Raw genomic sequence first — 18,272 nt, forward strand, 5'->3', positions numbered from 1 at the left:
AGCAGACATTAAACTGAATTTGAAGCCAGTCCTGGCTGTGGGCCCAAGATACAAAGGGAAATCCCACTCAGAAGGCTTTGCTCCATCAGATCAGGTTTCACCAAAGCTCCAGATTCCCCAGACCCTTCTCTCAACCTGCTGGGGAAGGTACTGCAAGCATTATGACCATCAGTGCACTGGCTGACTTACTGTTTCTGGAGAAATAGAATCGAAGTCCATCTGCCTCTTGAAGTACTCAGGCAACGATTTATTACTGCTGAGAGAAGGGGAGATGCAAGGATTCTCTATCCTGGAAAGAGGGTTAACCACGAACATCAAACATAGGTCTACCATTGCTGGAGGTGGGATAGAAAACTCGTCTCATACCAACTACAGAGCCAAAGCAGAGCTTGGCTGCCACAGGTAAGAGAAGCAAGAATGCTGACAAAAACTTCCCTTCAGAAGTCAAAAGCACAAAGGTCCACCTAAGACTGAATTTGGACAGTAGAGAATCTTATCTGCTCTTACAAGCAGCCTATGCAGTGTATGCTGCTGGGGCAACTGGATAAGAGACAGACACCTCTCTATGATGCAGGTGTGCGGGGGAAGCTAGAAGCTGAAGGGGGAGCAGTAGCACCAGAGAATAACCTAGGACTCCAATACCTGCCCTCAGCACAAGGGAACCATTTGAGGCTATGGGCTCTGATTCTACAATGACAACTTTATACCTGGTGAAAATGTTTCACAAATGAACATGAAATAAATATTTTAAAGACATTAAAAAAAATCCTAAGGAATCAATTGCCAGCAGATTATACTATTAAAAAACATTTTAAGTCCTATAGCAAAAGACAACAACCAGATAAAAGTAGATATCTACATTAAGGAATTAAAAGCATTGGAAAAAGTACATATTTTACATGAGCAAATATATGAAAGTTTTTATTTTTAATCTCTTCAAAAGATAATTTTCAGGGTTGGAGGGTGTATTTCAGGGTTTGAGGGTTTATTTAGTGGCATGCATGAGGCCCAGTATTCAATCCCTACACCACAAAAAAGGAAGAAAAAATACTGGTTTTTTTTTGTTTGTTTTGTGGTGCTGGGGATTAAACCCAGGGCCTTGTGCATGTGAGGCAAGCACTGTACCAACTGTACTATATCCCCAACCCCAAATATGGGTTTTAATATATGTAAATTCAAAATGTATGACAACAATGGCACTAAGTTGGGAGGTATACGATTAGAAGGTCTTGTGGACTGGTGTGATACCGCTTAAAGGTAGACTATATTGTTAAAAAATATATACTACAGAGCTGGGGCTGCAGCTCAGTGGTACAGTGCTTGCCTCACATGTGAGGCACTGGGTTTGATCAGCACCACATAGAAATAAAGATACTGTGTTCATCTACAACTAAATATTTTTTAAAACAAAATAATATGTGTGTGTGTGTGTGTGTGCCACATATTCAGACCCAGGAATGGAGAAATAAAATGTGACAGCAGTTTCTTCTTAAAATATGACCCAAACATACACATAACCCCCACTCACACCTCTCAGGCTAGTACTTACATATATAGCTACCACACCCACTCTCAAAAAGAAAAAAAACCAAGGCAGGAGGAATGTGAGTTCAAAGCCAGTCTAAGCAAAAGCGAGGTGCAACTCAGTGAGACTGTTTGTCTAAATAAAATACAAAACAGGACTGGGGATGTGGCTCAGTAGTCGAGTGCTCCTGAGTTCAATCCCTGGTATCCACCCCCCCAACCCCCCAACCCCCGCCACCAAAAAAAAAAAAAAAAAAAGTTAAAAAAAAAAAACACCTGTTTGCCATGAAGCTGAGCTTGGTGTGGCACATTATCTGGAACTCCATCAATGTGGGAGGCTGAGCCAGAGAAGACTGCAAGTTTGAGGCTAGCTTCAGCAACTTATTAAGACACTGTCCAAACCAAAAAAAAAAAGTAGCATGCCACAAATCATAAGGCAACTTCTTAAAAAAAACAAAAAAGCAAAACCACAGTGTTGGGAGTGGGGGCAGTGGTGCACAATTGTAATCTCAAGAAACTCAGGAGGCTGAGGCAGGAGAATTGCAAATTTGAGGCCAGCCTCAGCAATTTAGCAAGTGAGGCCCTAACCAACTTAAGACTCAGTCTCAAATTTAAAAAAAGGGCTGGAAATGGAGCTCAGGAGTAAAGTGCCTCTGGGTTCAATACTCAGTATCACAACAAAAACAATAAAAACCAAAGAGGTATACTTAGCCCAAAAGGAGATAAACAGAATAAAAAAATATTAAATTAATCCAAAAAGTTCAGAAGAATGGGATAAAGAGAAAACATCAAAATGACAGGTTAAAACCTTACCATACAAATAATCATATTAAATGCAAATATAATCTACATATCCTCAGTTAAAAGCAAAGAGTACTGGATCAAAAAAAAAAATAAAAAAAACAAACAAACAAAACAAACAAAACACCGAAACATGCTGCCTATAAGAAACAATAGTAAAGGACATCTCAAAATCACACTCCAAGAAGGCAAGCACACAGCTCCTTTAATCATTTTGTTTAGAAATTCCTTCCAGATATCCTAGTTCATTGTTCTTGAATTCTGTCTTCTATGAAGACCTTGAGCAGAGAGACAATTTGGCCACGTTATTAGCAAATTTATATTAAAAATAGACTTTATTCAAATTTCCAATAGCTTGCTCTTCATTTTAATCAGAAACCTCATCAGAATGGCTTTACTTTCCATAATTTTACCAATATTCTATGATCACTTAAGTAATTGAAGTTTCAGACTCTCCCCACATTTTTTCTTCTGAGCTCTTACCAGAGTCACTTTTTAATTTTTTTTAGTTGTAGATGGACACAGTACCTTTTTTTTTTTTATGTGGTACTGAGGATTGAACCCAGCCTATATCAGAGCTTTAAGAGTGATTCTGGGTGTTGGGGTTGTGGCTCAGTGGGTAGAGTGCTTGCCTAGCATGTGTGAGGCACTGGGTTCCATTCTCAGCACCACATATAAATAAATAAAAATTAAAGGTCCAACAACAACTAAAAACATTTATTTAAAAAAGCTTTGATTATAACAATCTAGCCTTTTTCTAGGATGCCCCTCAAAATCTTTCAGACTTTTTTTTTTTAACACTGGGAATTGAACCCAGGGGCACTTAAATCATATCCTCAGCCCTTTTAAAATATTTTATTTAGAGACAGGCTCTTGCTGAGTTGCTTAGGGCATCACTAAGTTGCTGAGGCTGGCTTTGAACTCACAATCTTCCTCCCTAAGCCTCCTTAGCCGCTGGGATTACAGCCCTGCACCACCATGTCTAGCATCAGACTCTATCTTGTTCAAAGGATACCACTTTCTACATTTTCAGGTATGTTTTTGCAACAATCCCAGTTCTCAGTATCAATTTTATCTTAGTCTGTTCTGTGAGCTACAGGATACCTGAGACTAAATAATTTATAAAAACCAGATTTCTTTCTTACAGTTCTGGAGGCTGGGAAGTCCAAGATTAAGGGGCTGGCATCTGATGAGGGCTGCCTTTTGTCATTCCATGGAGGAAGGCTGAAGGGCATAAGATCTCAGAGCAAGGGAGGACTGAACTTGTTCCCCCCCCCTTAACATTATTGCATTGGGGATTAAGTTTCCAACACGTGAATTTTGGGGTACACAATGAAACCACACAAAACATATTGAGGTTTAGAAATCAGGTAATTTTATATGTACTGATATACTCTAAAATATTGTCTCCAAGTCTATTTATTTAATTCAGTCCATTTACACTGACTGTGATTTTGAGATGTTTATACTTATTTCCATCAGCTAATTTTCTTCTAAAAAAAATAGTGGAGTTTCTTCCCCTTTGTGCCATCTCGCACATTCACTCTCAACAACTGATTCTATGTGTCATCTTCCATTCTCTCTCAACCACTGATTCCATACTCTCCCCTTTAAAAAGGATTTGCAATTTATATATCTGAACAGTACCATCTCTTACTACTAATACTAAATTCTTTCAGATACCAATTTATTTGTTTCTAGTTCAAAACATTTCAGTATTAAAAATTTTCCCTAGTCATAGCATATTCTTTAGTTACAACATAAAATTTATATTTTGTACTTGAAGTGGTTGAATATATTAATATAAATTATCTAATAATGTTTAAAAATAAAAATGGCTTTTTAATGGTCTAAGATATGAGCTAATGTTTGGATTCTTTTCTGAAAATAAACTATACAAGAACATTAAATTACCTCGATAGAACTGTTTACTACAAGAGATTTCATATCAAATTTCAAAACAGTGAAACTTCCATTTAATGCTCATCACAGTTAAACCAATGTTTTTGTTTAAAATGGAAAGTTTATTTGTTCAGTACACCAAATAGGATGCAAGCACTGTCATGACAAATATACAGAAATATGCAGATCAACATAAAACAGTAATTTAGTTTAAATGAAGGGAAATCTAATGTTATGACAACATACTCCCAAGAAGACTTCTTTGTTAAGTTAATTATACATTTCAATAAAATAAAGGGTAATGGATTAAGTGGAAGTCAGCTTGTGAAATTTTTCACAAAAAATAAAACTCCAACTCTTATTAATCCATGCCAGTTAAACACTAAAACTAAAATTTCCAAGTAAGCGCAGAGAAGATGTGGTTAGTTACCTTTTTTGCTTGAATAGTCCAGAGGAAAATGGTTACTACAAATACAGCAGGCATACTGTTAGACTGAACAATCTAGAACATAGTGTACTAAATTTCAGCCTCAAATTGTGCTAAATGCTCATCATTAGTATGGCACATTTTGGTCCATGATGTGGTTTAATGCCAAAGACAGGTCACAATTTGTTACAGAAACACACAGATTACTACTGTTGCTTTTTCTGTTTTTAAATATATATGTGTATATATATACATGTATATATATACATATATATATATAATTTTTTTTTTTTAAAGCCAGGTATACTTCCACATACAAAGGCAGGTTTTCCCAGGAGGAATTTACAGGAAGTAGTCTGGGGTGCGCCGGGTAACATGAGGCTCTCCACGACGAGGTGCTGGGTCAAACTGAAGACTATAAATGGCAGAAGAAAATAAATCATTGAAGTATTTGACTTTGCAAACAAACCAACCAATAAAGAACAAGACACCTGATGGAAATAATAGTCCTGGCTCTCTACTACACATGTAGCTGGAATGGCCCTGGGCACTTCACTGTAGATGGTAGTAACTATGTTACCAGTTCACAGAGCCACAGTAAAAATTTAAACAAATAAAATGTCTGTTTCAGTGCCTGGCAAAAAAAAGATCTGTATCAGTTAAATGGATATATAGTAAGATTGGACATGCTTCTCTCACTACTGATGCTAGTGGGGGAAGAACTGTTTTTTCTATATTAAATATGATACCTTTATTAGGTTGAGAAATTACTAGTTTTATTTATTTATTTTTGCAGTACTGGGGATCAAACCCAGGGCCTTGTGCAAGGCCTTAGGTAAGGGCCCTACCATTGAGCTACACCCCTAATTTTTTTGAGACAGTCTAAGTTGCCCAGGCTGGCCTCCAACTTGTGATCCTCCTGTTTCAGTTTCTTGAGGAGCTAGGATTACAGGTGTGTACCACCTTGCCTGGCTGTATATTGAGTATTTTTATTTTGAAAGGACTCTGGGTTTTATAAAGTGATTTTTCTGCCTCTACTAAAATGGTCATTTGGTTTTTGTCTTTAATATTAATACAGAATGGGGCTGGGGTTGTAGCTCAGTTGGTAGAGTGCTTGCCTAGCATGTGTGAGGCACTGGGTTCAATCCTCAGCAAACACATAAAAATTAAATAAAGTTATTGTTTCCATCTACTACAAAAATATTTTAAAAGTTAATATGGACTACTATTTTTAAAATATTTACTTTTTAGTTGTAAGTAGGCACAATATCTTTATTTCATTTTTATGTGTTGCCAAGGATCAAACCCAGTACCTCATGCAACCTAGGTGAGCACTCTACCACTGAGCCACAACCCCAGCCCTGGACTAATTTTTTTTTTTCATGTTTTGAAACAAGTTTACATTCTTTTTTTGCGGGGGTGGGGGGGAGTACTGGAGACTGAACTCATGGGTGCTTAACCACTAACCTACATTCCCAGCCCTTTCTTAAAATTTTGAGACACGGTCTTGCTAAGTTGCTTAGGCTGGCTTTGAACTCGAAATCCACCTGCCTCAGCATCCAGAGTTACTGGGATTATGGGCATGTGCTATTTCGCCTGGCCCAAATTTGGATTTTTTTGGGGGGAGGGGTAAGGGGATTGAACTCAGGGCACTCGACCACTAAGCTACACCCTTAGCCCTATTTTATATTTTATTTAGAGACAGGTCTCACTGAGTTGCTCAGTGCCTTGTTTTTGCTGAGGCTGGCTTTGAACTCGCGATCTTCCTGCCTTAGCCTCCCCAGCCACTGGGATTACAGGCATGTGCCACCACGTCCAACCCAAATTTGCATTCCTGAGATTCAGTCTCACTTGGATTTTCCTTTTCCAATCAGTCCTGAGAGGATGTGACCTTAAGCATGTACTCTCTTCAAGACTGCAAAGGATAAAGTACGATTTTATTTTAAAGCCTGGCTTCCTAAAATGTATTCCAAGGCCAGAGAAACTTGTTTAGCCAGTAAAGGTTATGTTTAAGCCCCTAGTAGACACACGTACTTTGTTGACCTTTCTAATATTTTCTCAGAACAAATAACCACAACAGAGATTTATTCTCCCAGAGTTCTGGATGGTAGAGTCTGAAATAAAGGTATTGGCTGACCATCCACTGAAGACCCTGTGGAAACATTATTCCTGTTTTTCCCTGGCTTTTCTTCTGGTAGATAAAATTTTTGGCTTATAGATAGGTTGCTTCTCGTCTGATGTCATGTGGCTTCTCACCTATGTGTCTGTGTTTCTTTTCCTCTGAGAAGAATCTAGTATGTCTGTATTTTAAAATTATATTTGCAAAGACCCTATTCCCAAATATTACCATAATTGGAGACATGAATTTTAGAGGGGACACTAATTAACTCACTATGTGTGGCTTGGAATAACCCTCGCCATATTCTGCTCCTAAGAGGTTGCAGTTAGTATATGTGCATAGCCTTCTGGCCTCATAGTGCTAACAGACTGTGATCCCAGCCAAGCTGGGACCAGGGATGGAACCCAGGGTGATTAGCCACTGAGCCACATCCCCAAACCCAGCCGAGCTTTTCTTGGCTATCTCCTTTCCTACTTTTATCTATTAAACTTCTTACTCTGCTCTTTAGCTTATTATTGTAAGTATGGTAGGAACTATGAAAGTTCTTTTCCTTGGTCTCCAGCATGATATTCATTGTTTTTGACAAAGGATTCAGAGACTTAGAATAGAGGATGGAGAATTCCAAGCAGGGCTAGTTCTCTCAGACAAGAGCTGAGCAACTTTTTTTGGTCTGTCTCTCCACCCTGAGCAGAACTTCTGTTACTGTAGGGAGGGGGGAAAACAGATGGATAGCAGGCCAATAGGGATGGCCTGCTTGTGAGACAACTCCTGATTTGTAAGCAGGTACCATGGCAAGAACAACTGGAAACCCAGTGTTCTCAGCCTTCTATCCATGTCTGGAATAGAGCTTTCACCCTAGAAATGGTTGTGGAAGGAGTCTCAGTCACTAAACTTCACCCATCATGAGTAGAACATCTGCAACCCAGGACAAAGGCAGGTGGGATATGTTGGTGCTGAAATGAGATCATAAGCCTAGAATGGAATCTGCAGAAGGGGATGCCCTCAACTTCTTGACTATACTAACCCAGAGTAAAGCAACTAGAGTAGTTTCTATAAGAGGGATGTGGGAGCAGGGGAAGGAGCATGTAATGGCTCAAAGCCACAACCTCCGAGATTTAGTAGATCTTAACTGTTTCTCTATTTACTGTAATCTCTTAGGACAATTTCCAAAAACTAAATAATTTTTAGAAATATATTTATGTTTTTTATTATATATTGCTTCTATATTTAATGTTACATTTATACTTTAAGCAATATTTTAAAAAATATTTTTCAGTTGTAAACAGACACAATATCTTTATTTTATTTATGTATTTATTTTTATGTGATGCTAAGTCAAACCCAATGTCTCACACATGCAAGGCAAGAAGAGCTCTACCACTGAGCTACAACCCCAGCCCCAATATTTAAAAAAACAATTTCCTGAGCTGGGGGTATAGTGCTTGCCTAGCATGTGCAAGACCCTGGGTTTGATCTCCTATACCAAAAAGAAAATAAGTTTTTTCCTCCAGTTTCTCATTGTTTTTTTTATTGGGGAGGTTTACCACACTTCTCATTGTACCATTTCAGAAGCAGAACTCATCTACCTCTATTTTTAATAGCTACATTAACGAATTTTCTTTTAAAAAAGTGCTTTTATACATTTTTTTTTTTTTTTTTTTGGTGCTGGGGATTGAACCCAGGGCCTTGTGCATGCAAGGCAAGCACTCTACCAACTGAGCTATATCCCCAGCTCTATACAATTAAAATTTAAAGTTACTTACAAAGAATATTTTAAAGTGTCATCTAGTTCCATGATAGCAGCCTGGTTCCCACAACGGTAACAGTAATTGGGTGCACTGAAAATGGTAACCACATTCCGATCATGGCACCAATTATATCCCTGCAGGACAAAAAATAATATTTCATTATAAAATTATCTTGAAATAGAGAAATAAAAAAATTACAAATTCTCTCTGTGGATATGTAGTCACCTCTACCACCTTACATTATTCTCATCTTTAATTTTTTCTTTTTTTTGGCACCAAGGATTGAACTCAGGCACTTAAATCACTGAGCCACATCCCCAGCACTTTTTTGTTACTTACAGACAGAGTCTCACTGAGTTGCTTAGTACCTCACTAAGTTGCTGAGGCTGGCTTTGAACTCAGGATCTTATTTCAGCCTCGTGGGATTTCAGGTATGTGCCAGCACACCTGGCTTCATCTTTAAATTTTTGTACCTACACAGAATACTGTACAACTGCTGGGCCCAGAACTGTGTAGATTTCCTTATCTACGCTACATATCTTCGGGTGTATACTGAAACTTCTTCCACAAATATGAGATTCCCAATATGTAGCAACAAATACCACTATTAGGTACAACTATAATACATCAATTTAAAAAATGTAGTAAAAAAGATGACAGATTCCCTCATAAACTTCATCAATTTTTGGTTTATATATATATATATATATTTTTTAAATATTTATTTATTTATTTTTTAGTTATCGGCGGACACAACATCTTTGTTGGTATGTGGTGCTGAGGATCGAACCTGGGCCGCACGCATGCCAGGCGAGCACGCTACCGCTTGAGCCACATCCCCAGCCCCTGGTTTATATATTTTGAAGCTATTATTAGGCAAATGCAAACTTTTTCTTCTGGGCCAATTTTCATCAATAATGACCTTGTTTTATTCCTAATCATACTTTTTACCTTAGAGTCTATTCTGATTCATATTATTGGCTGTATTTTGGATATTATCTACTTGATATACACCATTTCCCATTCCTTACCTCTAGCTTGTAATGTTTTTCGGCAAGTCCCAGATAACAGCTAAATTTTGATTTATTTATCCAATCTGGGAATATCATTTTTTAGTTGTAAATAGATAGTCTTTTAGGCAAGAAAGTTTTAGTCTATTTATACTTCTTATGATTATTGACACAATTAGATTTATTTTTGCCCCATGAATTTATGTTCTTTATCATATTCCTGCCCTCTATGTGTCTCTACTAGGTTAGTAATGTTTTGTTCTAACATCCTGAAACCATTCCCTACTGATTTGGAGTGGTTATATTTCTAGTCCTTTAGTAGTTAACAAAGTAGTAATGATACAGTGGAGAAATCAGGCAGGGGTCACCTGAACTAAGTAATCAGTTTAACACCACCAGCAATGGGACAAATAGATTTCATGACCCCTTGGTTAAGAGGCACAGAGGACACAATGTCTTTCTGCAGTATAGCTGCCAAAAGTGCTCATCCTGAATCTATGATCACAAGTAAACATCAGTCAAATCTCAACTAAGAGAGATTTCTGTAAAATAAATTGCTTGTACTACTACAAAATGTCAAGATCACACAAAACAAAGAAAATCTAAGGAATTATTTCCCAACCAAAGGAGATTGAATGCAAACGTGATCTTAGATATGCACATATGCAAAAATTAAATGTTGCTAAAGGACACTGGGTGACAGACATAATTAGCAAAATTTGACTACAATGTTTATTAGTCAATAGCACTATACCAGTACTGATTTCCTGACTATAATAACTATACTTTTGGTTATATAAGAGAATGTCCTTAATTTAAAACAACAACAAACCACAAGAAAATTTGGGGGTAATTTGTCTATACCTAACATTTAAATGGTTCAGAAAAAAAATAGTGTAAGAGGAGGGAAAAGGAAAGGGAAAATAAAGCAAATATAGTAAAACATTTATATTTAGCACTCTGAAGGGTGAAACACAACTTTAGGGTACTACTGTTACAATTTTTCTCTAAGTCTCAGTTTCAAAACTGAATTATCATTTTGTTCTGGCCAACTTTCCTCTTTGCTAAAATAAATAAGGAATGTTTCCTAAATGCTAATATTGAAACCTTATTACAGATATTAATATTATCTGAAATAAAGATCATCCTGTAGGAAAAGTACATACTTCCATTACAAGCTGGTGAGCACGTGAAACCAGTGTGAGACCATTGGCATGGTTAAATGTTTCAGAAATGTCTTGTCCAAATGTGTAGCCAGCACCACGTGGTGAAATACCCCAGCCACCACGATCATCTGGATCTGACCATAACAGATCACACATTGGGCCCTGGTCAAGAAAATTAAATACATATTATAAATTATTATTATTTTTTTAATTAGTTGCTCAAGACAATACAATGATCTTGACATATCACACATTTGATTCAAATGGGGTATGAATTCTCATTTTTCCACATGTACAAATTGCAGGATCACATTAGTTATACATCCATATGTATACTACAGCAATCCTAGCGTCAGTTGTATTCTGCTGCCCTCCCTATCCCCCCTCCCCTCCCATCACTATTCTCTACCCATTCTACTGTGACACTTATCTCTTTTTTTTTCTTCCCTTCCCCCTCACACCATCGTATATGTATTTTGTGAACCCATGAGGGTCTCCTTCCGTCTTCCATGCAATTCCCTTTCTCCCTCCCATCTCTTTTCCTTGTTTCGTGGTAATCATCTTCTCATGCTCTTCCTTCCTACTCTGTTTTGAGTCACCTCCCTTATATCAGAGAAGACATTCGGCATTTGTTTTTTAGGGATTGGCAGTCTAATATTTAGCTTTCCCACAATGTGGTGGTCATTTTTTTTTTTTTTTTAATACAAAAACTAAGTTTACCTCATGTGGAACTTCTTGTAAACGATCCAGGGCTCTTATATGATCCAGTGTATCTATGGATGGAGAGAGGCCACCATGGAGGCAGAATATCTGTTTTTGAATTAAAAGTAAGGAAAATGTTATTTATTTTTCTAATTGCTATGTCAATGAAGAGCAAATAATGATTACCAACGTCAGTCCTAATATCTCTTCAAAGTAAAGTCTGTTAATATTTGCTGTGGAAAATGTAAAAACTACAACGGAAAACCAAAATCACATAATTAGAACTGTTAACATTTCAGTCAGTCTCTCCCATCTTTTATTTAATAATCCTAGGGGTGTATGTGTGTCTTGTGTTTTGCAGTGCTGGGCATCAAACCTAAAGGTCTTCTGCATGTTAGGCAAGCACTGTAGCAGCCCCGATCCTAGGTATTTTATATAGTGTTTTCTCTCTGGTGAATATGATCCCCATTTTCATGCTGGCCATTACATTTTCTGTTGGTTATTGCTGATGTATAAAACTGGCTCTTTCAACAATCTTCCTACTAATTCTTAGTTTTGGTTACAAAAGTTTTTCAGTTTTATCAAATGTTCTGAATACAGAATCACATTATTTGTAAAAATATATATTTTTTCTTCTTAATGTTATGCCTTTTAATTCTTTCTACTGCTCAGTGCACTGGCTAGATTTCTAAAACAAAATTGAGCAATACAATGTTTTTGGTTTTTGTGAACAATCTATTTTCAGGACCAATCTGCTAGGGATTCTGAATCAGGGAGAATAATGCATTTTTTTGTTTGTTTGTTTTTGTAGTACTGGGGTTGAACACCTAGGGGTGTTCTACCATTGAGTTATACTCCCAGTTCTTTTTGAGACAGGGTCTCACTATACTGCCAGGCTGGCTTCAACTTGTTATCCTCCTGCCTCAGTTTCCTGAGTTGCTGGGATTACACGTGTTTACAACCATGCCCAATAGGTTTTAGTAAGTATTTTTCTGATTTTGATGGGAAAGTCTGTAATATTTCACTAAGTATAATAAGTACATCCCAGAATTAATGCTATAATTTTTCTTTAAAACTGAGTTTTAAATTGCAGACATTTCATTCCCCCCCTCCCCAAATAATTTTGATCTGATTTTTATTTTTCTGTGTTTGCCATATCTGGTTGTTTACTGGGGTTATACTATGCATACAGCACAAGTTTTAAGGCTCTTCATCCCCTCCCCACCAACCAAGCTCTGAAACATAGAAATCATATATTCCCTAAAAGTTTGGTGGAACTGATCTATAAAAGTACTTAGACCTGGTTATCTTGGTACAATACACCAAACACTATACTATCTCCCTGCTAGGTAAGCTTGTCTTGTTGTTAAAAAACTCAATACACCTATTTGTTTTATTTCTGAGGTATATACATTCTTTCAGTAACATTTTTAAAACAATAATGTCATCAATGGTATGTGTATACTGTTCTGTTTCTTTAAAGTACTGTTAACAGTAAAAATCATCGGCCCATTACAAGTAAGAGTCTGGATGATGCTGGTAGGTGATGGGCATTTAATATAAAAGCTCCACCTATGTACTTATCTGAAAAATGAGATATGCTACCAATACGGATAGGCTCTCTTCCTGAAATAATTTTGTCCATTAAGACTATTGATTTAAAAAATTAAAAACCTTATTCAATATTTTATAAATTCATGCTTTCATTTTAGCAAGTCTAGGTAAAATGTTATTATTTTAAATATTGCAGTGCCCAAAATTATGGCTGAGAAAATACGGGTTGTTAGGATTATACATAGAAGGTGATAACTGAATTATACTCTCGTCAGCAGAGTATCTGTTACACCCTTGACAACTTTGGGCTTTTATAATTTAAGAACTGCCAGAATTTTATTGTATTTTTAAATTTAGATCAGTTCATACTTGCAGCGAAATTTCTAGAAAACTGGAATAGGAAACTTGCATAGTTTTTCTTATACTTTTGAATGTTTTGTGGTTATAGCTACAATATTTATGATTAGTAGAAAGAAGGCACTAGCTTCTTAGTGAAGAAGGTAATATAAACACAATATATTAAAATTCGCAATTACTGTGAAAACAGTAATGAAAGATTTTTAATGGTAACCAGCAGACACTGTGTATATGTGTGGAGATAGTTGGTATCCTGTTTTAGTAGTCTAAAGCATTTATTTATAGTATTTATCTATAATTAAAAAGCACATTAGCATTTACACAGACAAATTTCTACTGCTCAGTGCATTGGCTAGAATTTCTAAAACAAAAAATTTTTGGAAACCAAAGACTTATGTACATAAAACTTACCAATTCCCTTTTCTGACATTTTAAGCATAAGACAAAAAAAGGCTGAAAAGGCCAAAGACAAGCAGAAATAGTATGTAAATCTATACCTTAAATTATTAAATATATTCTTATGTTTAGCCTCCCCCCAAGATATAAAACTTACACACCTGTCCATCTACTAAAGCTGTAAGTGGAAGATAATCAAATAGATCTGTAAAATATTTCCAAACATTGGCATTTCCATACTTTCGTAGACATTCATCATAAAAGCCATACACTTGGGTAATTTGTCGGCTTTCATGATTCCCTCTCAATATTGTAATGCGTTCTGGATAACGCACCTAGGGGAAAAAAAAGGAAAAAAACCCCCACATTATAATCACATTTTCACTAGTATAATGTCAAGATCATTAACCTCTGACCCATTTCTTCAAATTGCTTTTTGTTCACTTGTAAACATTAACTTTTTTTTAGAATAAGAAACTTTCTCATTCCCAACAAGGTCATTCTTTTTGGAAATTTTTTCAGATGTTGATGGGCCTTTTATTCATTTATTTATATGTGGTGCTGAGAATCGAACCCAGTGCCTCACACATGCTAGGCAGGCACTCTACCACTGAGCCACAGCCACAGCTCCCCAACAAGGTCATTTTGATTAACCTTTGAAATATTTTTTGTAGCTGTCCATGTTCATTAATAACCTTAAAATGAGGGGGTTGGGGTTGTGGCTCAGCGGTGGAGCATTCGCCTAGCATGTGCGAGGCCCTGGGTTTGATTCTCAGCACCGCATAAAGATAAATAAAATAAAGGCACTGCATCCAACTACAACTAAGAAATAAATATTTTTTAAAAAATAACCTTAAAATGATACCCATACTACTATAATAAGCATGTATCTGATTTTTTCCATTACTGGAGATTATTAAACTAAGTATTTTTACATCTTTGTAGAACACTATGACTTCTTACTGTTGAATGAATACTGAAGATCTGAGATTTGAACCTAAGACAGACTTTACGGACTTCTTTTCTTTTCAATGCCACAGGAATATTGGATTTGCCAATAAAAACAACAGGCCCTTGCCAAATGTGGGCGAGATTTCAAATGTATTAACAGTTTCCTTTCTATGAAAAAAACAGAAAAACATACCCTACAGCACACCACAGGCTGAACACCATTAATCTAAAAATCTGAAATGCTCCAAAATCTGAAACTTTTTGAGTGCTGATATGATGCCACAAGTGGGAGAATTCCATGCTATGAAATTATGTTTCATGTAAAAAATTTACTAAAAATATTATATAAAATTACCTTCAGGCTATGTGTGTAAGGAATATATGAAACAAATTAATTTTGTGATTAGACTTGAGTCCCATCCCCAAGAAATCTCATATGTGTATGTAAATATTCTGGGGGATAAAGTCCCAAATCTTAAATACCTCTGGTCCCAAGCATTTTAGCTAAGCGATATTCAACCTGTATTTAGTTAGAAATACATCTGATGAGAAGTATGAAAAAGCATCAGATTCTGTAAATTAACAAAAAAGCTGCAAATGCTTACTTCAATTCATACATATGCACTAAGAATCCATTATGTGTCCAACATTAAATTTGGTGCTATAAAGTTAGGTGCCAGGTTCACACAAGTATAACACATGGCCTCTGCTGGACTAATCTAATTAAGGAAATAGATGGCATAAATAATACAAGGTAATAAGCCATTATATGACATGATAGGGGGTGTGAGAGTAAGTTTCATCATAATAATTTAGAGTAGAAGGAATAAGGCAAAAATGGTTAAAGCTTTCATGAAAGGAACAATATGAGCTGAGTTTGGGCAGAAGGGATGAGAAATCAGCGTCAGAGCAATCTTTTGGGGACACTGAATAAGGAAATAAATGGAGGTAATCTGGAGCACTGAATACAAAATTATTTTATTTGAGGCAAAGAGTTTATGTTATCAACTAAAGGCAGGCAAATTTAGACTAGACTATAAATGGACAGCCAAGGAGATTAATTGTATAAGCAACATGGAATCAATGGGAATAGGAAATAAGATATAAATGTTAATAAGAGAGATTTAACTTGGTGGCATATGCAAGGTGATTTGGAGGAAATAAAGAAAAGTGAATTTCATCAATCATACCTTTAATGCTACAAGAAGAGTCACAGTCTCCACAGAATAATAACCTCTGTCTACATAGTCACCCATGAATAGATAGTTTGTATCTGGTGATTTTCCACCAATTCTAAAGAGTTCCATAAGGTCATGGAATTGGCCATGTACATCTCCACAGACAGTAACAGGACACCGAACTTCTTGCACATTTGACTCTTTCGTTAAAATTTCCTTAGCCTGTTAGAAAAATAAAATCAACAGTTGTTTTTTTTTTTTTAAAAACTCATCACAAATTTAAAGGTATAATTTCTTATCTAGTAAGAGAAAATTTGGGGGAAAAACATTTTAAATGTGCCTTATAAGGCATAAAATGAAAACTACAAAATTAAATATCACTTTACTAGTGTTTCTATAACAAATGAATAACAATGTTTCCAAAGATAATTGAGAAACTGGAACCTTCATATTCCATTGGTACAAATGTAAAATGGTGTAGCTGCTGTGAAAAACAGTTTGGCATTTTCTCAGAAAGCTACAACAAAGTAATCATCTATTCCAACAATTCCTCCTAGGTATTTACTTAAAAGGAATGAAAACTTGTTTACATACATTCATGGCAGCGTTATTCCTAATAGTCCCAAAATGGAAACCATCCACAAACTGATGGACTCAGGCTGGGGATGTAACTCAATGATAAAATGCTCCTGGGTTCAAACCCCTAGTACCTTGGGGAAAAAGATCAGGGGGAGAAGAGAGAAGAGAGAAAGAAACTACTAATATATGCTGTAATTTTGAAAACATTGTGTTAAGTGACACAAGTCAGTCACAAAGGGTCATGACATAAGGTACATTTACATGCAATAACCAAAATAGGTAAATCTGTAGAGATAGAAAGTAAATGGGAGGTAGAGGACTAGAGGAACTAGGGAGTAACAGCTAAGGAATATAAAGTTTCTTTTGGGGGTAATGAAAACATTCTACTATTGTGACACACACACACATAATATATGAGTGTATTAAAAGCTACTGAAGTGTATATTCTAAATGTAGTACAGAAAGTGTATATTCTAAATATAGTACAGAAATTTTCTTTCAATAAAGCTGTGTTTTAAAAAGAATAATCTTATTTACAAGTTTAAAAGGTCAATGAAAAATTAATAATCACTCAAGTTCTTGTATTTTTTTTGGGGGGGGGGCTGTTACAGGGGATTGAATTCACATGTTAGTCAAGAGCTTACCAGTAAGCTATATACTTATCTCTAGTCTTTTTTTTTGGTTTTGAGACAGGGTCTCACAAAATTGCCCAGGCTGGCCTTGAACTTGCAATTCTGCCTCAACTTTTCAAGGGATTACAGACATGCACTACCATGTCTGGTATTCCACAAATTCTTACACTGATTCATAAAACAACCTTCACTTCAGCTTCTTTTAATGGTGCGGATTGAACCCAGGGTCTGACCATGGACTAGGAAAGCACTCTACCACTTCAGCTTCACCTTCATCCCCTAATCCTGGACTTCTTTAATCTACAATTTTATATTCAGAGTTAAATTAGAGTATACCATTAGGAGGCGCTGAAGTACAAAATTTATGTATTAAATATTATATTTTTCATTGATGAATACTTTCATCCTTTGTTATAGATTTCCTTTATTGCTTATCATTTTTAATAGTTTTAATAATGTGTATTTGTTGTTACTGATGGAAAATAACCATGCGCTGCCTGAAGACCTTCTGGTTAGTGACAGACTGTATTTAAGTGGTTCTGAGAGATTATAATAGAGGTGAAAAACTCCTATGATAGGTCAATTGAGGGACAAGGTAGCTGTCATAACATCACAGCACAATGGATCATTCATGTATTTGTGGTGATGGTGGTTTAAATAAACCTACCATGCTGCCAGTCACATTATGTAATACAATAAACGACTGTTACAGGTTTATATATTCAATGTTATACTTTTTGTTATTTTAAGAGTATACCTCTCTAAAATTTTACTATGAGACGGTACGCTATCAGCAACAATCTCATACATCTTCTGTTTACTGCATTCTTGATTGTACCAATTTTCTCAAGTTAATCTTGATTTTAAGTATACTCTAGATATTTCCATGGTGAAATCACCTAATGATTAGATTCTCAAAACATAGCCCCTTTCTTTGTTGTGATATAACTCTGCTGGTATTTTAAAAAGTATTTCTTGGTCTAATACTTCCTTGCCTTAGGCATGTAATAAATTTTGTGTTCTTTTTCCTGTTTTAAAACACACAAACATCTTCTCTCCTATATGTGTGTGGTGGTGAGGGTATCAAACCCAAGGCTTGTGTATGCTAGACAAACACTACCAAGGAGCCACATTCCCAGCCTATATTTCTTAAAATCAGATTTTTTTTCACAATGCTCTTGTAAACTAAAATCTATTTCACTAGTTGACACTGCCCATATTAAGTT

The 18,272-nt window shown here is 36.0% G+C and overlaps 1 protein-coding gene across 2 annotated transcripts in view; it reads right to left on the reverse strand.

Moving 5' to 3' along the window:
• Positions 1-4,328: 4,328 nt before the first annotated feature.
• The window catches only part of Ppp2cb (protein phosphatase 2 catalytic subunit beta), a 33,201-nt gene continuing 19,257 nt past the window's right edge, over positions 4,329-18,272 (reverse strand). The window contains exons 2-8 of one of the 2 annotated variants that reach the window (XM_077792552.1): positions 16,430-16,545; positions 15,848-16,057; positions 13,868-14,041; positions 11,418-11,507; positions 10,698-10,859; positions 8,537-8,655; positions 4,329-5,069 (exon numbers count right to left, since the gene is read on the reverse strand). In XM_077792552.1, coding sequence (XP_077648678.1) covers positions 4,997-5,069; positions 8,537-8,655; positions 10,698-10,859; positions 11,418-11,507; positions 13,868-14,041; positions 15,848-16,057; positions 16,430-16,435 — 834 coding nt within the window. In that variant the 5' untranslated portion in view covers positions 16,436-16,545 and the 3' untranslated portion in view covers positions 4,329-4,996. The remainder of the gene's footprint in view (positions 5,070-8,536; positions 8,656-10,697; positions 10,860-11,417; positions 11,508-13,867; positions 14,042-15,847; positions 16,058-16,429; positions 16,546-18,272) is intronic. The other variant, XM_026414039.2, reaches the window with a different exon arrangement.

The sequence above is a fragment of the Urocitellus parryii genome, chromosome 14, assembly GCF_045843805.1.
Source record: "Urocitellus parryii isolate mUroPar1 chromosome 14, mUroPar1.hap1, whole genome shotgun sequence".
Taxonomy (NCBI): domain Eukaryota; kingdom Metazoa; phylum Chordata; class Mammalia; order Rodentia; family Sciuridae; genus Urocitellus; species Urocitellus parryii.